Raw genomic sequence first — 20,472 nt, 5'->3', positions numbered from 1 at the left:
AGCACACTCCAGCCTGGGCAACAGAGCAAGACTCCGTCAAAAAGAAAAGAGAAAAATCCACTCTGTGAATTACATATGGTAAACACCCAATACAATAATCAGTTAAGGCAATAACTTCTCATATCATTACTGTTTGAAAATATTTTTATAAATTCAATCTGTCTGCTAAACCAAATGTTAACAAACCACAAAAATACTTTTCAGTAGGAATTAACATGGTGTATGTTTTACTTTGTTCTATTTTATGTAAGTTAGTATATAAGGAAGATTTAAGACAGCATATTCTTAAGCTGTCTTAAAGGCAGGGTAAGAATATAAAGAAAGCCAAAAAGAAACCAAAAATTCAATAGTACTTTGATAGAGAGTCTACTTTTTTTCTTAAGAGTTACGAAATTTTCAAAATCTCTAGAGACATATGAAGTTTCATGAATGAAGAAAAGAATATCTTCTTAAAAATGGGAATCACAGCAGTACCAATCGATAAACCACATTCCATCCTTACTTGACCAAGAGAGTATGTCTTCCATGATAAAACTGAAATGAATCACGAAAAGACAGTGAAACATGTTATAGTTCTGAGCTGTCTTGGGGAAAATGTCATAAATACTAATAATGACAAAAATCAGATATTAATAATGGAGTTTAGTGCCTAGTAAGCATTGAATAACTGGCCATTTTGCATCTTGGGTATCTCTCTCTCTTTTTTTTTTAAGGAAATCAATGTGGCTTTCTTGAAAGGTGGAAAAAAGCACTAAAGATGCTTCTTGCGCTAACAATGGGCTAAAGGGTATGAGATAATTAACATGGGATCTTAACACTTTTACCTCCTTTCTAATTTTTATTTTAGGTTCGGGGGTACAATGCAAGTTTGTTACATGGGTAAATTGCATGCTGCAGGGTTTAGTGTACAGATTTTTTCATCACTCAGGTAAGGAATGTAGTACTCCATACGTAGTTTTTTGATCTTTAGTCTCTTCCTATCCTTTACCAACTTAAACATTTTTATTTCAGTGAGCCATGAAGAAAAACTGCTGCAAAGAAACTGTCAAATGTTCAGAAATGTCTGACTACTCTCCGGGAATAGATAATAACACAGGTAAGCTGTAGGAAAAGTTATAAATACAAATTATGAGAAAACTGATGTTAAGTGCAATAAGCATGTGGTTTAATAACATGGGTAACTGAAAGGACAGATGTCTATAGTGGCCACAGTAAGGCCCTGGAAGAGAAAGGTTCACAAATTATATATAAGTTATATATGATTACTAAAATTTCAAAGAAAGTCTATATTTACAGTTCAAGTCTATTGAATTTCTTAAGATTTTTTTGTATACAAGCACCTTAAATTTAATTATATTTAGAAGGTTCAAGTAGATGTCTCTCCTAATGTACAAGTGAAATCGGATAGAGAAATTAAATCCCAAATTGGAACAAATACCTGTGCAATTATATCCATTCAAAAAACTATGAAGAATTGGCTTAGTAGTGTGTTCAAAAACTTCTGACTGAGTTGACGTTTCATCAAAAACAGCATCAAATACAAATTTAAGATCTTTATTTTGTCTCTTTATAACATTTTGATTTGTAGTTTTCTTTCCATGGAAAAAACTGACTTCTTCTTGTTTGGGATCAAAAACTAGGATATGTTTATCCACAACATGAACCACTTTATGAAATCCAGCTGCCTTTTCTTTAGTGTTTTCTGGACGTACACGAACTACTACTTTCATATGGTGGCACAGGTCTTCCTCAGTGACAGACATTGTTGATTATCTTGATTCCTATCTGTATAAATGCTTGAATACTTCTCTGAAATTAAAAAAGAAAATAAAGTTTTAACATCAGTTTTACTTTCATGCAAAGCAACTGGCATGTAGTATTAATTCAAAAAAGATGTTAATAATTCTGTTTCACTCACTTGGTAAACACTGGGGGAAAAATATATATATATATATACACACACACACACATATACACATAAACACACACACACATATATGCACACATACACACATATGCACTTGACTACCCTAAAACAAACAATTAAATGGCACATACATATACAAAACTATGATAAAAAATCTCTTTACCTGAAATATTAGTAAGATATTTGATTTAAACTCAAATACTATAGCTGAACCATATATAATCACAGATATGCTATCCTGAAACACAGATTTGATTTTCACAAGCCCTCCAGCACTATTTTAGCTTGGGTCATGGGAATGAATAGAAAGGGATCTCTCAGAACCATATCAATGTATGATCGGAGAGCCTTAGCTTGTGAACTATTTTTAGTAAAAGTGATCTTGGATGCAAGCCCCTTGGCAGTGGAAAGTGGTACATCCAGGCTGGTCTCTACCTGTATCTCAGAGGCCCATAGGGTTAATAACAGTTCCAAGGATGCATTCAATTAGCCAGCTCAGGTCTGAAGGTGAAAAAGATGGCATAGACTCCTTGGTGTATTCAGAGACCTAGTCTCTGAATATAGATCCTAGTCTCCGCTTTCTAACTGTGTGCAAGTTTAAGGAATCAATGACAGCAGGTTTAAAAATTATGGTCTGATTTTATGACTGCTTCACATGCAAAGAGGAAAAGTAAACAAAGTAACAAAGATCAATAATTTGGAAGTCTCAACTATCCAGAAAATAATCTAGAATCTGAAGACCCAAAAACCAAAAAAAAAAAAAAAAACAAAAAACCAAACAAAAAAAACGAAAAAAAAAAAAAAAACCCCAAAACGAAACAAAACACCCCAAAACAACAAGATCTGTTTAAGGACCAAAAGGAGGTGAGAGACTTAGGATGATCCTGCAATCCCACTTCTGAGTATATATCCAAAAGCATTAAAATCAGTATGTTAAAGAGATATTTGCCCTGCCATGTTCGCTACAACATTATTCACAATAACTAAGATATATAAACAATCTAAGTGCCTATTGACAGATTAATAGATTGAAAAAATGTGGTGTATGCACTCAATGGAATACTATTCAGCCTTAAAAAAGAATAAAATTCTGTCATTTGTGACAACATGAATGAATCTAGAGGGCATTATGCTAAGTAAAATAAGCCAGGCACAAAAAGACAAATGTCACATGATCTCACTTACATGCAGAATCTAAAAATACGAACTCAGAGAAGTAGAGTAATGGTTATCAACAGCTGAGGAGGGTGGGGTGGGTGTTAAAAGGGGAAATGTTGGTCAAAGGGTACAAAGTTTCAGTTATACAAGAGGAATAGTTTTGGTGATCTATTGCACAGTAAGGTGACCATGGTTAATTGCTAAGAGTACATTTTAAATGTTCTCACAACAAAAAAATGGTATGTGAGGTGATGGATATGTTAATTAGCCTGATATGCTCATTCCAATATGTACACATGTATCAAAACGTTACATTGCATCCTATAAACTTACACATTTTGGTCATTTATAAATTAAAACAAAAGAGACAAAAATAATAAATTCACCCAAAACAACATTTGAGTAAGGACTTGAAGGAGGTGAGGGAGTTAGTCATACAGATATTGTAGGAAGCGTTTCCCCATAGAGAGAAAGACCCAGGGTGCTACTTTATATGTTGGCAAGAATGGAGTGAGCAAAGGCGAGTGTAGTAAGACATGAGATGAGAAATGGAGGCCATTAACAGAACTTTGGCTTGTACTCTGGGTAAGACAAAGAACCACTGGAAGTCGTTTTGAGCACAGGAGTGACATAATCTATCACTCTCACTGCTATGTAGATAATATAATAGACTAGCCTATTGAAGTAATGTAGAGAAGAGACAACTCTGTCAGCTCAGAATAGGGTAGTGGCAGCAGAGGTGGTAAGTGGTCACATTGTGGGTGTATTCTGAGGGTAAAGGTGACAGAATTTACTGATAGGTAGATGTAGAGTGAAAGAGAAAGACAGGATTGAAGAATAATTCTAAGGCTTTTGGCCTGAGTATTAGAAGGATAAAGTAGTCACCAACTGAGATGGAAATAAGAAGCAGGGCTTTTTTTGGCAGGGCAGGGGGTGGTGGGAGGCAGGGTCAGATCAGGAGTTCAGGTTTGGATAGCTTAAGCCTCAGAGTTTTGACAGACATCCAGGTGGAAATGTCAGGGCAGGTGGAAGTTAAGAAAATAAGAAAATAAAGGCTGTCCTCAGTCTTAATGCAGTATTAAGCTTTAAAAACTTTTGGGAAATCCTAAATCAAGGAGGAAAACAGCGCTCTATTGTGTTAAATACTGCTAATAGGTCAAGTACTTACTGAGAATAAACCATGGGATTTAGTAACACAGAGGCCATTGAGAAAAGCAATTTTGGGGCAGTGGTGGGGAAAAAACCTGAAAGGAGAAGATTCAGAGACAAAGGATATGGAAAGGACTGTTCCAAAGGGAGGAGAAAAATGGTGTGAGTGAAGGGGGTGTGTCAAAAGATGTTTTGTTTGTATTTTTTTAAATGGGAGAAATAGCAATATTAAAGCTGAAATATGTCACAAAACCACTTAACCATATACTTTTCGACAGAATTCAAATAAGGACAGAATTCAAAGGACTCTAAAAGCAGCAGAGGCTACACATATCTTTGCCTTTTTCGGACTCTGTCTTTAGCCAAAAATAGAATACTGAAAAGGAAGGGATGGTCATTTGGATTCTAACAGTCAGGTCCCAGGTGAATTACTACTTGTTCTTCATCCCTGAGCTTTCGTTTAGCCAAGTCTCACAAAGCACCTACACCTCACTTTTATGACCTTGGACAAATTACTTAATCCTATAAGTCTCAGGTTTCTATTTGTATAAAAGAGATGATAATACTTCAATGTTTGTTGCAAAGGCTAAAAGAGATAAGTATTAAGGTATTCGGTAAATATCAATTCTCCTCCTATCTGCCCCCCTCCTGCTTCTTCTTGCCAAAGAGACTGGGTTCCTCTTTGAGTTTTTCTCAATGGGCTTATGACTAGCACTTTGGGTAGGCCAATTCTTCCTTGTTTAGAACTGCCTGTTATAGGGCATTTAGAACTGCTATATTAGAGGATGTTTAGCATTTCTCTCCCTGTCTACTAAAGGCCAGCAGTGTCCCATATTCCTGTGATACCAGAAACTATCTCCTACAGACATTTCTAAAAGCTTTTAGAAATATTCAACAATATTTTAACTTTAACAGATATACTATTTTTAAATGATAGATTAAATATACATAAATAAAAGTGTTAACAAAGTAAACATAAAATATTAAATGATTATTTCAAAATAAACCTTAGCATCTCAAGGCTGGAGGATGTCCCTCCCTAATTAATTAGTTAATTAATTCATGACAACTATTACATGTTGGAGACAGGCAGCCTAGGTTAAAATCCCAGCTCTATGATGTACTGACTGTGATAGTGGATAGTTACTTAACCTCCTTGTGGCTCAGCTTCCCCATCTGTAAAGTAAGACTAACAACAGTACCTACCCTATAAAGTTGTAAAGATTACACACTTAGAACAATACTTTGTACAGAGTATGAACTACAAGTGTTTGCTATTATTATTTACAGTGTAGTGAGGGAAACAGATATTAATAAAATAAATACTGACACAAACATGTAAAGGTATAACTGTGACAAGTGCTATTATAGGGAAAAGGTTAACAGTGCGTTATAAGACTATAATGAGGGGATTATTTAAGTAACATTCCAGGGAGAAATATTGGACAATTACCTAAAGGAGTGAGGACTAAGCTATGATTTTTTATTTTGCCCAAACTCCTACCTAAGGGGTCTGGGGAGTCACGCCCTATAAATAATGGATTTTCATCAGATGCATTTTATTTGACCCCGTATATTGTCGCTTGCTTTTCAATCTGACTCTGGCATAACATTTTGAGACAAGGAAAAAATATTTAACCCCCAAAATGTATTTACTTGCCATGCCTTAAAATTGCCCTCACAGTCTCTTGTGGGAAAAATCCACATTCCATAGAGAATCCCCTTCCTTCTTTTTTTCCTCTTTTCTTTGCAGATCCAGTAGATAATCAACTAAAAGCCAGGCACCCTTTTAGCTCTGAGGAGAAACATTTTACAACCTGCTCTCTCTCTGAAGTTTGCTGAGAGCTTCCTCTGCAAAATAAAACTTGGTCTCCACAATTATCTTTAACCAGAATATTCCTTTCTATCAATCCCAGGTCTTTAGACAAACTCAACCAATTGTCAACCAGAAAATGTTAAATTTGCCTATAGCCTGGAAGCCCCCGCTTTGAGTTGTCCCGCCTTTCTGATCCAAACCAATGTATTTCTTAAATATATTTGATTGACGTCTCATGCGTCTCTAAAATATATAAAACCATGCTGTACCCTGACTACCTTGCACACATGCTCTTAGGACCTCCTGAGGGCTGTGTCATGGGCCATAGTCACTCATATTTGGCTCAGAATAAATCTCTTCAAATATTTTACAGAGTTTGACTCTTTTAGTCAACAGAGTTTAAGTATAATGTCAAATATAAGTTTGTTTCACAACTAGTTGCATATTTTAACAAAGACATTGATGTTAATTTTTAAAAACAATTAACCTTTTAAAAACAAATAAGTGGATAGAATTGTCTTAATAAAAATGCCTAAGGTCAACAGAATCATCAAATGTAAAAATTAATCTATGTTCAAATATACTTACATCTACAGGAATTAATGAGATCGTTTCTATATTATTATGTGGTGCCTTCTTTGTTTTCTAGGATGGCTAAAAGAAATGAGCATTTAGTTGATTCTGAATAAGGTACACAGAGAGTAAATTCTGTAACCATGTTTAATATGAAGCAGCAAAAGAAAAGCCTAAATATTGTTATCTGCGCAACAATATGTGGATTCACAAATTCTTTTCAGACAGCTGTTCAGAAGATAGTATTATAGCCTCTGATCAATTTTGCCACATCTACTCCTAAGTGGTATTTGTTGAACAGAATCAAAAGAGCAAACTGGTAGGATTTCATTGGTGGAACTAAAACATGAAAGACAAATACTTCTAACATCATTGTTCATTATAATCAGGTTGAGCATTCTAAATCTGAAAATCCAAAATCTAAAACTTTGTGAGCACCAACATTACACTCAAAGGAAATGCTCACTAGAGTATTTTGGATTTTCAGATTAGAGATCCTCAACTAGTAAGCACAATGCAAAAATATAAAAAAAGAAAAAATTCCAAAATTCAAAAAATCTTCTGGTACCAAACATTTTATATAATAGATACTAAACCTGAAGAAGAATATTTGTCTAGTCTATAGAGAGTAGCGTATCAAAAAAGAAGAACGAAGGGGTTAAGGAAGGGGCTTCACTTGCTAATGTATAAAACAAAAGGGTTAGATTATATGATATGGAAGGTCTTTTTCTAGCTCCAAAATTTTATGATTATTATGCATGATTAGAAAAGGGTACAAGAGAATGATAAGACATGACAGTTAAGAGACTTTTACTTTATATCCCTATTCTCTCGTAGAGAGTCTAGTATATAGTAAATTTTCAAATATACCAATGAATGAATTCATAAACTATAAAAAGTGCTCACAGACCCCAAAAAGCAATTTACTCATTTAGAGTAGAGGGAAACAGAAAATGTATATCTCCAAGAGAAACAACATATTAGAGTACAGTAGTTGATAACAACAGGCAATCACAATGAGAATCCTGAGGCATCAAAAAGAAAAAAATAAGAAAGAAATAATGTTCCCAATTTCTTGTTTAGAAAATAAAAGAAATGGGAAGATCATGTTTTATTTTCATCATTGAGTGTGGTTGAAATACTTTATTACTTAGCAAAGCTAATGTTCAATTTTCTGGAAGATTCATTTATGTAGAACAGCTCACGCCTCTGTAATGTTTAATGAGGTATTAAAATCTATTTATTCTGAATACTTGCATGGTAATAAGCCAAGTTGAACAGGTCAATTTTTAACTTAAATGTAGTTGGTGCTCATCTCAGATTAAAGATTTACCCCTAATTATATGCAAGTACAATAATAAATTTTATTTAATTCATTGATTGTATACACTGATACTTTCTTTTCAAAAGCTTTCAGATCATGATATGTACTGCATGTCATTTACCTGCTCTAAACTATCCAATGACTTCTCACAATAAGAATAAAATACAAATTCCTTACCATGGCCTATAAATTCCACATATGGCCCTGTCTACCTCTCTGACAATGACTTCTACTGTTGTCTCTCCACTTCATTATTCTGCTTCAGCTGCAATGACTTTCTTAGCATTCCTAAAACACTTCAGTCTTGTTTTGGCCTCCTGGCTTTTGCATTTTTGCTTACTGGGAGGCACTACATCCAGATATTTGCAAATTGTAATCCCTCACTTCATTTTTCAGGTCTCTGTTCAAATGCCACTTTACAGAGGCTTTCCCAAAAGAATCTATCCAAAATAGTGTCACCCTGCCTTTGCCTCTCCAATCTCTTACCAGGTTTATTTTTCTTCCTCGAATTTAGCAGTAATTAGAAAGTACATATTATCGGGTTACATGTTTATTGCTTGTTTTCCCTCTAGAATGTAAGCATTTGAGAGCACAGAGTTCATCTGTACACTAGCACCTAGGACACTGCTTGTCAAATATTTAGGACCCAATATATACTTGTTGAATAAATGAATGAATAAACCAATACAGATTTAATAGACTTATAGCATGTTACCATTTGTATTTTTAAAAGATATATATGTATGTGCATGGTCATTCCTAGAAGGGTACACAAGAAATTGGTAATACCACTTTCCCTGTGGAGGGGAAATATGAAGGTCTGAGTGAGAGACAGGTTTATTTTCCATTTCATACTCTTTTGTACTATTTAAATTTTAAACAAGGTCTAGGTATTTTTATTTTAAAACAGACAGACAACAACAACAAAACCACTATTAAAATTTACCTTAATCGCAACATTTTATTTAGTAACAATAAGTTATATTTTCTATGGAGCTCATATCCCACAAATAGAAATGTACTAAACAATTGACATACTCTTATTAAATCCTCATAACAACCCTATGATATAAACACTGTACTGTCATTCCTATTTTATTAAGGGAGAAAGTGTAGTACAGAGAAATCAACTGGCTAAAGTCACACAACTGGGGAAGCACATGACATGGGATTTGAACTCTGACTGACTGAATCTAAAGGCCAAGTACTTAATCACTACTCTCCCTCATGTAAATATATAACCCTTAGAAATTTTCTTATGGAAGTTAAAAATATATATTGCTTATTTTTTTAGAAATTTTAAAATATTTAATTGGCAACGATTGTATATAATCAAGATGTACAGTACAATGTGATGATCTCATATGCTTATACATTATGTAATGATTACCTCAAATTAATACCTCTATCACCATTCATGCTGTACATTAAATGCCATGAACTTATTTATCTTATAACTTAAAGTGTACCCTTTGACCAAAATCTCCCTATTTCCCCCAAAACTCAGCTACTGGTACTACTCTCTTATCTTTGCTTACTTTTGATAGAAACCTCAGGGCCTGACACAGGAGCTCTTGAATGTTAAAATAAAACTGATTATGATTTCTCTGTACTTGTCAGATATCACATAGTGGCCATTCTCAATAAGTATGCTTTTATATAACAATGCTTAGATTAGGTTGATATGGTGATAATTAATAATGAACAACAATGCTTATCATTTGAGTACATACACTCTGTGTCAGGCATTATAGTAAACACTTGGCATTTGTCATTGCATTCAATCCTTGTAATAATCATATAAGATTGTATCATTTCCATTTTACAAAAACAAAGACTTAGCCTCAGGATAAGTAATTTTTCCAAGATGACATAACAAGTGGGGAAGCAAATGTCAAATATAAGTCAATTAGGTCAAAGATTCACCCCTAATTTTATGAAAGTTTTATAATAAATGTAATTCATTGACTGTATTCACTGATACTTTCATCAAAAGCATTCAGATCATGTGATGCATCATATGGCATTCACCTGTTCTAAAGTCTCCAATGACTTCTCACCATAAGAATAAAACACAAACTCCACACCAGGTACAAATCCAAAGTCCATGTTCTTAACAACTAGGTTCTACTGGAACCAGAAGAGAATGCTTCCAAACAATGATACAGAAGTAGAGTCACAGTTACGATATATTAAATACAAACTCAAACCTGAATTAGATTCAGATTCAACAAACACTGTATAGGACTGAAAACGATACTCAACATTATCATCTACAGTCTTCATTCATCTTAAAGCTATCTTCGGAATATCAGTCTTGGGGGCACTACTCCCACTAACTTACAACCATCAGAGAAGAATAAAAAGTTCAACTGGAGGGAAGGCTGGCACTGACAGCTGAGCTATTTTTTTTTTTTCTCTTAGTTTTCACAGTTGTCAGCAAAAAAAAAAAAAAAATCATTTTTGTTGTGTCCCTTAATTGATTTGGAGTATTTCTATGATGGGACAAGATGCACTTTTAATATAAAAATATTATGTATTTGTAAATATTTTTCAACAACAGAAGAGGAAAGGCTGGATGCCCTGCCTCACACCTGTAATTCCTGCACTTTGGGAGGCCGAGGCGGGCAGATGGCTTGAAGTCAGGAGTCCGAGACCAGCCTGGCCAACATAGTGAATCCCCGTCTCTACCAAAGATACAAAAATTAGCCGAGTGTGGTGGCAAATGCCTGTAATCCCAGCTATTCGGGAGGCTGAGGCACGAGAATTGCTTGAACCCGGGAGGTGGAGGTTGCAGTGAGCGGCGATCATGCCACTGCACTCCAGCCTGGGCCACAGAGAGAGACTTTGTCTCAAATAAATGAATAAATAATAGAAGAGGAGATTAATTACTACCATTAAAGGCAGATAATCTTTAAAAATTTTTTTCTTTGTGATTGTGCTTTGTAGATAATCTTTGTTTATTGAAATAGTTCTTACAAAATAATACGAACTTAATAAGAAGCACTATCTAGTCATTGGATATCACATTCTCTAGCACCAAAGTTCATTAAAAACCTTCCAAAAACGAAACAGGAGGTTAGATGTGGTGGAATGATGCTAACAATTAAAATCTGTAGAGTGCCTAAATTTCTACCTAATTATTCCATAATCTAAAGTATATATTATACCAGAAAATCAGTCCGTTCTGGTCAAATACTCTCTTCTCATATAATAAACAGTAGTCAGTCTTGGCTTCTCTGTAACTGAGAGATTAATGAGCGCCTAAAAAAAAAAAAAAAAAAAAAGTCCTGCGGAAACCAAGAACAGACTATAGGACGGATTCTATGCTTACAGTTTAATTTCATTTGCAGAGTATTTGCCAAACACTATCTCTTCCGTACCTCATCTGATCCTCGGCAATCCCGTTAGGCAGAACGAGTTTTATCTTGATGCTATCTACAACTGGGGCTCGGGAGGGGTTCCCAATTGACCAGTGCAAGACTAACAGTTAAAGCTCGTCAGACAAAACTTATGCAGTGATGAACAAAAACTCCTCGTTTGATAGGTAACCCAGGGGTACGCTTATATGTGCGTCTGAAAGAAAACAGCCCGATTTTGGAGTCCGGAAGAAAGTTGACACTACAACGTGCTGGACAGTTAAAGTTCTCTGCCAAAGTCTGGGAAAGGGGCCAAGATGCCCTTTAAAACTTAAGACCTTCCTCTCAGAACTTAAGGAAGGAGATCCCTGCCCTTCCAGCTGAGCAGTGGAGGATTACGGTCAAGCAGTGCTGTGATCTTAGCAGGTTCTGAATCCCTTTTTCCTTTCACTTTCTCCCCAGGACCCTGATCCCCCACTCACCCCTCAACGCTTCTGTGTTTGTCAAGAAGCCCACCTGGTCTTCTAGACCTGAAGCGGCAGGATCTTCCGTTCCCAATAATACAAGTCACCAAAAGCAGTGTCCTAGAGTCCAGTTTTACCTTCATGCGCCTCTCGCTCCCTTCAGGCCCAGGCCAGGATACCGCAACCTCTTCACTTTAATGTCCGCCTCCCGGCGCTTCAGACTCAACTACAATATTCAAACCCAAGCCACCTTCCTCAGCGCCTCGTTTCATTGGCTGCCGCCTGAGTGATGTCATCACGTCGGACGCTGTCACGGCTCGCGGCAGCTTGGCGCCAAGAAGCTCAGCCGGGCGGCGCTGGGGAAGCGCTTCGCTTTCTCGTCACCGTGGCAACCCTCCAGGCCGTTTCCGGAGGCGGTGGCCAAAGTGGGCGGGGCTAGATCGGAGCTGCCGGTGGGAGGCAGTTACTTGAGATCACCAGGCCTTCTCTGGACCGGCGGGTGCAGGGCCCGGTCCCAGAGTTCAGGGTGTGAGTGAGACTGGTGCGGGCAGGGGTTGGCCTATTCCCTCTGCTAGGGGGAGAGGTGGAGTTTGGGTGTGGATTAATGGGTTCTGGGTGTTTATTTTCTTTTCTCTGAGTAGTGAGGCCTCCAGGAAGTTGTAGGGACCTGTTCCTTCCAGACACATTCATATGGGCCAAAATGTGGGGTCTCTTCACCTGAATTAATTGGAGATCTTTTGGGTTGAGGCCTCAGGCTTCATTTCTCAGGACTTCCAGGCCTGCTCCCATTAGTACTGACTGTGAAACTATTTTCTGTTTGGTTACTTTTTACATTCTCTGTCGAATGATGGCATAACACAGTAAATTTAGTTAAAGATTTTGGCTTGGTTTGTTATTAGGTGAAGTGATTTTTTTTTAAGTCCCAGGTTACGGATATTATTTCAGAATATACACTTTAAAAAGAGAGAAAATACCTGGAACAAATGGGAAATATATTTGCTAAAATAACTTTGGCAGGTTATTTTTAATAACAGTATCTGAATTTCATTTTTCTATATATTACTGTTACTGTATCCATTCATTTAGCAATTATTTGGATTTTAGACACACAATAGTTGTAGAATCAAACTTTCTTCCATCTTGGAGCTTATATTCTGTTGATTCAATATCACTTTATAAATAGGATGACTCTTACCCATGCAGAGCGTTATAAATGCAACAATGTATGGAAACCTCTGTATTATGGACATTTATTTCCTGTTGAGGAAAATCGGGAGTATTGTGTATTGTATATGATGCATGTTATATTATTCTTTCTGATCACTAGACAGGATCAATAAAGCTACTACTTATTTTTGGTGGTATTACGTGTATCTTAGCTAATGAAATGGTTATTTGTGTGCTGCTGGGCTTGGTAATAAAATCGAGATGTCTTTATTTCCAGTAAGAACTCACTGTATAGTACTTTATGTTTTGACTTCCCAGGTATTTTATTTGTCTCTTTACATATGGTCTCTCATTTAATTCTCAAAACAGCCCATGAGACGTAGGTACTGTTATTTTAATTTTTCTGAGAGAAAACTGAAGTTTTCAGAAAATCCCTAACACAAAATTTTGTCTTGAACTATACAGGCAAGGCAATTCAGAATTGAGTCATTTGTCTCTGAGATACTGTCTGGATTAAGTGACATTAAGAGACTATCTTAATCCAGTCTGAAAATATGCATATTTTGCCAGTTGCTTGTAAAATTGCATGGATCATTGGTGAAGAATAGAAGTGTTTTAAATTTTGTATTTTTTGACATCCACGTTGTATAAGGTTTATCAGTGCCACAGATGTTTTCACACCTAATCCAAGTACTTTAGATTTCAAATTTAGTGTTACACTTGCCATTTAGCAGTGTTCAGATGATGAGGTCCGTATTTTAAAGGAATTGTACATTTGGTTAGAGCAGAGAGATTTTGACTTTACAATCAATCCCACTACTATGCCACCTTGCGTCTTGTAATTTCTAAACATACAGAGCTAATGAGACAGAAATTCCCACTTCTAGTTAAAAATTGGAGTATAACTGCTGTGTTATCAGAACACAAGTTTAATGTACTTTCATTGTAAACCGAAGAGTAGAGATAAGGATAAATTAAAAGTTAGATTTAAAGTTGTTTCAGACCAAAAAAGAAAAATGGAAAAAGTAAAAGTGAATTGAAACATGGCAATAGTGAGGTCTTATTTATTTCCCCAGGAAAGTCGTTTGGAAACCCCAGCGCCAACAGGACCCTTTGGCAGCTGAGGCTGGAAGCAGCGGAACCAAAGGCAGACGGTCCTGAGTTGCTGGGGGCGGACGTGGTCCCAATCTGTCCGTCCTTGCAAGTTTCCCCCAGGGCCAGGACCTAGACGTGCGGCACATTCAGGTTCTTCAGGACCGTAGTGGTAGTCACTGGCCCAAGTTAGAGGCCAGCTGAGAAGTCTTCCTGCCTCAGGTGAGGAGAAGGTGACCAAGTCCTGGGAACTCTTTTTGGAAACCACCAAACCTTTGGGGGTACTCCACAGGGGTCGCTGGATTCGCCCGGAGCAAAGGATATATACGCCCCTGTCCCCTTTCCCTGTCTTCAGCACGCCTTCAACCTGGGTTTGGAAGTTTCCGAATAGTTTTTCGTCGTCACAGTGTAATTCTTAGGCAAAAGCGTGTATTTTTCTCTTTCCTTAGAACCTCTTTCACTTTTCTCAGTGATTGTGTGCCAGCCGCCACCTCGCGCTTTTGTCCTTAAAAATTACGTTTTCAAACAGGATTTCCTTGCAGGAGAAAATTGACTGCAGTGATTATAATTGTTAGAGCCTTTAAGGGAGTATCCTTCATGGGCATCACTCACCTGTGTGTTTTCACAATTAAAAGAGTAATCTGGCCAATTTTGTGCTCTCAACAGCCAAAAGTGAACTTTGCTTGTAGAGAAAAGTTAAATGACTTAACTAGGAGATCACAGAGGCAGCTTTCCTGACTCCCTGCTTCCTTACTTATGACCAGAGGGAACTTAATCTTAAATTATTTAGGGTGGCTGGCTCCTAGCAGACTGCGGGAGAGCTCTAAGTTATCTGGTAGGAAACTGGGCTACAAAAGAGAAGAATATAATTTTTTTTAGAGCATACCACTCCCCCACCTTCCATTTTTTACGGGAGGTATTGCAGGAAACAAGAGGAAAATGAACTATTTGTCACCCTTTCTCCAGGTTGACCCAAGTTGGCAGGTAATTAGTTCATAATAAAATATTCAGGCTTTGTACCTTGACCATAGCTGAATAAACACATAGAAACTGAATGCAGTTGAAAAAGAATTAAATGCAAGTGGTAGCGTTTTTTGTTTGTTTGTTTGTTTTTCCCCGCTATTCTGCTTTTTCCGGTATGGTTCTTATTCCTATGTTAGAATTGATGACACTACTTTTCTTTTAGTTATCAAAATCTAGACATACAGGGTAGGTTGTTCCAGATGTCACTTTTTAGGCCTATACATTGTACGTTCGTTACTGGGAACCCCACAGCATACTGTTACTTTTAAGTGGAGCAGAGCCAAGCCATAGGATGTCGATTCCTTAATAAAATGAATCTAATTTATGAGATATTACAAATATATAGTCAATTTAATTGAAGTACTATTAAATTACATAAGTGGATTAAATAGTTCCAGTGGGCTATGTTTATAGCATGGAGATTGAGTTCAGGGTCTGGGGATAGACTGTGTTACAATTTTAGCTTTACAGCTCTCTAGCTATGTAGCCTTTGGCAAATTACTTCTCTGTTTTACCTATCTATAAAATGGGAATAATAATATTTCAAGAGTTGTGGTAAGGATTGAATGAGGTAGTGCATGTAGTGTGGTTATAATAGTAAGTGGTGCTTAGTAAGTGCTAAATAAATGTTAGCTATTATTTTGTAAACTGTTAGAAACAATAAATCAGAGGGTAGTTGAGCTTACTTTTGTAAACTTTCCAGAAACCTTAGGCATAATTAATAATTTGACTATTTTGTTGCTGCCAAGCAACCAAAAATCTACTTAGATCACTCATTTTTCCCCCCCACTTTTTTTTGGTGTCACATTTGCCACACAATTCTGCAGATTATAGCTTTGGTAAAGTTAACATATTCTCAAGGTAACATCTTGTTGATGTTATATTGTATTTGTATTTCTTTGTATTTTATTACATGTGATCAGCTTTTCAACGTTTTTAATTTTTTTTTAATTGCAAAAGGAAAGACAGACATATTTAAATGGGATTTATGCTTCTTGTAGTATTTTGAGAACATATGGTTTTTGGTGGGGTCAGTCATACAGGTGAAATTTCCCAAAGTGAGGATTGATAACAGTGCTAATTCTGTGGAGTCTGGAATTAATCCATTCATTCATTTTCTTCAGAAAACAATCATTAAGCACTGATATGCATCTTATTTTGTGTATACAAAGGTGTGGGTCATATTCTTAAATAACTAATAACCTGTGAGGAAAGAATAATGTTAACTGGGTAGTATCAAATGGTGTTTACTGTGGTAGTATCAAAAACTTTGCTTGAAACCAACTGGGTATAAAATGCATGATGTTTTCAAAAGGTCTGTTAGTAATATATTTATATAAATCCTTTTTTTTCCCTGCATTTTAAAGAGTTATGGATTGCTTAAGAAAATGGAGCACATATGGTAAATCCAAGGAATATATCAATTATTTATTTTTTGGGTGCAGAGGACAGATAATTAAAGGTAGACATGAAATACCAAAGTGTGCTCAGTTGAGTGTTTATACAGTTACAGTTTAAACTGATGTACACTCCACTGATACAGGGTACAGGGAGATGATCTCATCAGAGAATCAGACTGAGACTGACTATCTTTTTTTTTTTTGGATGTGCATGCGCAGTCTTTTCTCAGGGATAGTCTCTGAAGATGAGAATTTAGCATTGTGAGAAAAACAAATAGAAGAGCTTGAAATAGAAGAGCATCTGAACCTAAAATATGATACTTATAATCTGTTCAGTCATCCTGATTACTTTTCAAATAGACAGTTTTAATTCATTGAATCTACTTTTTAGCCTTAATTAAAGTTCAAAAAAGTATATTTCATAAAAATGTTGACCTAATAATCAATTTTCATATCCCTAATGGTTGAAATGTTAATTATATTAGAACGTATTAGGCTACATTAAAAATTGTATTTAAATTATATCTCTGGGTCCTCTTAGGTTCCTTGCTTTGCATATATAAGAAGAGTTTGTTACCTTTACTTGTTTAAGATGTTCAGATCATAGTCTTAACTTTTTTTTGATGTGCTAAATATTGCATATTAATTTGATTTTCCCCGAGTATTAGAACATTCTTTTAAAAAAATCCAACGATCATATTTTAATTTTTTTTTCTAGATTTGTTTACCTACAGAATGCTTCGGTATCCGTATTTTTGTAGAATGTATAAAGAATGTCTTTCATGTTGGTTGGCATCTGGCATACCTAATTTAGGTGTCTGGCCAAAGAGAATACATACTACAGCAGAAAAATATAGAGAATATGAAGCCCAGGAGCAAACAGATCAAACTCAAGCCCAGGAGTTACACAGATCTCAAGATAGAGATTTTGAAACTATGGCTAAATTACATATTCCAGTAATGGTGGATGAAGTTGTGCATTGTTTGTCACCACAAAAAGGACAGGTGAGTTGAATTTTTATTTCTTAACCCATTTTTTGTTGAGATAAAATTCGCTTATTGTAATATTCATAATTTTAAGGTATACAGTCCAGTGCCCTTTAGTATACAGATGAACCCCAACTTTTCATGGTTGATGTGGAAGTGATACACATTCAGTAGAAATTGTACTTTTGAGTACCATACAGCCATGCTTTTTTAAAGTTTCAGCACAATATTCATATAAATTACATGAGATAGTCAATAACTTTATTATAAAATAGGCTTTGTGTTAGCTGATTTTGCCTAACTGTAGGGTAACGTAAGTGTTCTCAGCATGTTTAAGATAGGTTAGGCTAAGCTATGATGTTCAGTAGGTTAAGTACTTAAATGCATTTTTGCCACATGGTGTTTTCAAGTAATGAAGGGTTTGTCAGGACATAACCCCCATGTAAGTTGAGGAGAATTCGTATTCATAAGCTTATGACCACTGTTTAATTGAGGAATGTGTTTATCACCACAGTAGGAAACCGCATACCCATTAGTATTCACTCCCCATTGACATCCTTCTCCTAGTCCCTGACAACCACTAAGCTATTTTTTTTGTCTCTATGAATTTGCTTATTCCAGACATTTCATTTAAATGGATTCATAGATATGTGGCATTTTTTATCTGTGTTCTTTTACTCAGCATGTTTTCAAGGTTCTTCCATGGTGTTGCATGTATCTGTACTTGGTTCCTTTTTATTGCTGAATCATTGCATTGTATGGATTTGCCACATTTTGTTTATCCATTAACCAAATGATGAGCATTTATATTGTTTCTGCTTTGTGGCTGTTGTGAATAATGCTACTATGAACATTCGTGTACAAATTTCCTTTTTTTTTTGAAACGGGAGTCTTGCTCTGTCACCCAAGCTAGAGTGCAGTGGCATGATGTTGGTTCACTGCAACCTCTGCCTCCTGGATGCAAGCGATTCTCTTGCCTGAGCCTTCCAAGTAGCCGAGACTATAGTTGCACACTACCGTGGCCGGCTAATTTTTGTATTTTTAGTAGAGATGGGGTTTCACCATGTTGGCCAGGCTGGTCATGAACTCCTGACCTCAGGTGATCCTCCCGCCTTGGCCTCCCAAAGTGTTGTGATTACAGGTGTGAGCCACCATGCCCGGCCTTGTACAAGTTTTGGTATGGACATATGTTTTCAGTTCTCTTGGTTATATGTATCTAGGAGTGGAATTCCTCTAGGCTTAACTTTTTGAGGCTGTGAAAAACTGTTTCTCAGAATTGATTAGTTTTGTCAAATGACAGTCTTAAAAGAAAAAGAACATTACACTGGCTGAATAGTTAGGGTATGAAAACTGAATCCAGCAGAGCTTCTTGAGAATTTTATTACATAATCCTTTCAGAAATGGCTGGACACAAAGATATGAATCTGAATTCCTGTTCCCTGTTTTCTAAGCCTTGGTTTTCAACTACCCTGAAGTATTAGAGTTCCCCAGAGAAACCAAACCAACAGACAGTTGAACCTTGAATAATGTGGGAATTTGGGGTGTTGACACCTACAGAGTTGAAAATCCATGTGTAACTTTTGACTCTCCAAAAAATTACTCGTAATCTGCTGTTGACCAGAAACCTTACCGGAAACATAAACACATATTTCTTTTTTTCTTTTTCTTTTCTTTTCTTTTTTTTTTTTTTTTGAGATGGAGTTTCGCTCTTGTTGCCCAGGCGGGGGTGCAATGGCATAATCTCAGCTCGCTGCAACCTCTGCTTTCCGGGTTCAGTTGATTCTCCTGCCTCAGCCTCCCTAGTAGCCGGAATTACAGGCATGTACTACCATGCCCGGCTAGTTTTATAGTTTTAGTAGAGATGGGGTTTCTCCATATTGGTCAGGCTGGTCTCGAACTCCTGACCTCAGGTGATGCACCCGCCTTGGCCTCCCAAAGTGCTGAGATTACAGGTGTGAACCAATACACCCTGCCATGAACACATATTTCATATGTTATGTATATTATATACTGTATTCTTATAATAAAGTAAGCTAGAGAAAACAAAATATTAAGAGAATCATAAGGAAAATAAAATATATTTACTATTTATTAAGTGGAAGTAAGTCATCATAATAGTCTTCATCCTTGTTAAGTAGACTGAGGAAGAGGAGGGGGGTTGGTCTTGCTGTTGCAAGGGTGGTAGAGGCTGAAGAAAATCCACAAATAAGTGGACTTTTGCAGTTCAAACCTGTGTTGTTAAAGGATAAATCGTGTGTGTGTGTGTATACCCATACACATACACATATATATATATGCATGTATACACACACACACACACACAGACACACACACACACACACACACGCAAATACACACACAACCCTACCGATTTTGGATTTACCAGTGCTCCACAATCTCCTAAGCCAATTCCTTAACGTAAGTCTCTCTCTTTATAGAAAGACAGGATTAAAGATTAAATAAGATCTTCGATTATGACCTTAGATCATAATCTAGATATTTAATTTAGATTAAATTAAATAAGGTCTAAGATTATTGTTTAAAGTCATAATCGAAGACCTTATTTAATCCTGCCAGAAATACTGAAAGTAAGGTAGGTGTGATCTCTTTAAAGCAATGTAAGAAATACTGGTTGATATAATATTCAAAACATAAAAGCTAGAAACTTTCTGATATGTATATTCATTCACAAGAGAAAAAAGTATTGTAGATTGTTTTCAATTTTTAAAGATAATTTAATGCTTATATTTCTTAATGTACTGACTTCGGAAATGTGATCCCTTATTCTAGCAGCTACTGTTTTTATCTAAATCAGTTATTTTTGTATCTCGTCCGTCTTCTTTTTCCAACATATTGCTTAGTGGTTAAGAGCAAAGATTCTGGAACTGGACTGCCTAGGTTCGAAGCTCTTGTCTAGGAAACATGTGCATGTGTGCAAACACCCAGCTTTTCTTTTTCCTGAAACTTTTTCATGTTGGATCAGGCAGTTTTCATGAACTCAATTTAAGCTACATGTATAAGGCATACTACAGT

The 20,472-nt window shown here is 36.2% G+C and overlaps 2 protein-coding genes across 7 annotated transcripts in view; one reads left to right on the top strand and one right to left on the bottom strand.

Moving 5' to 3' along the window:
• The window catches only part of KIF18A (kinesin family member 18A), a 94,658-nt gene extending 82,506 nt beyond the window's left edge, over window positions 1–12,152 (bottom strand). The window contains exons 1-3 of one of the 3 annotated variants that reach the window (XM_023230333.2): window positions 11,908–11,979; window positions 6,639–6,704; window positions 1,439–1,809 (exon numbers count right to left, since the gene is read on the bottom strand). In XM_023230333.2, coding sequence (XP_023086101.1) covers window positions 1,439–1,763 — 325 coding nt within the window. In that variant the 5' untranslated portion in view covers window positions 1,764–1,809; window positions 6,639–6,704; window positions 11,908–11,979. Of the gene's footprint in view, window positions 1–1,438; window positions 1,810–6,638; window positions 6,705–11,822 lie in introns of all 3 variants that reach the window. The other 2 variants (XM_023230331.2, XM_023230332.2) reach the window with 2 other exon arrangements.
• A 40-nt stretch (window positions 12,153–12,192) lies between these two features.
• METTL15 (methyltransferase like 15) overlaps window positions 12,193–20,472 on the top strand; it is a 261,132-nt gene continuing 252,852 nt past the window's right edge. For 3 of the 4 annotated variants that reach the window (XM_023230336.2, XM_023230337.3, XM_023230334.2), the window contains exons 1-3: window positions 12,193–12,298; window positions 14,014–14,251; window positions 17,171–17,457. In XM_023230336.2, coding sequence (XP_023086104.1) covers window positions 17,188–17,457 — 270 coding nt within the window. In that variant the 5' untranslated portion in view covers window positions 12,193–12,298; window positions 14,014–14,251; window positions 17,171–17,187. Of the gene's footprint in view, window positions 12,312–14,013; window positions 14,252–17,170; window positions 17,458–20,472 lie in introns of all 4 variants that reach the window. The other variant, XM_023230335.2, reaches the window with a different exon arrangement.

The sequence above is a fragment of the Piliocolobus tephrosceles genome, chromosome 13, assembly GCF_002776525.5.
Source record: "Piliocolobus tephrosceles isolate RC106 chromosome 13, ASM277652v3, whole genome shotgun sequence".
Lineage (NCBI taxonomy): Eukaryota > Metazoa > Chordata > Mammalia > Primates > Cercopithecidae > Piliocolobus > Piliocolobus tephrosceles.
Note: the sequence above shows the minus strand (reverse complement) of the source record. Positions and strands in the feature narration are given on the sequence as shown.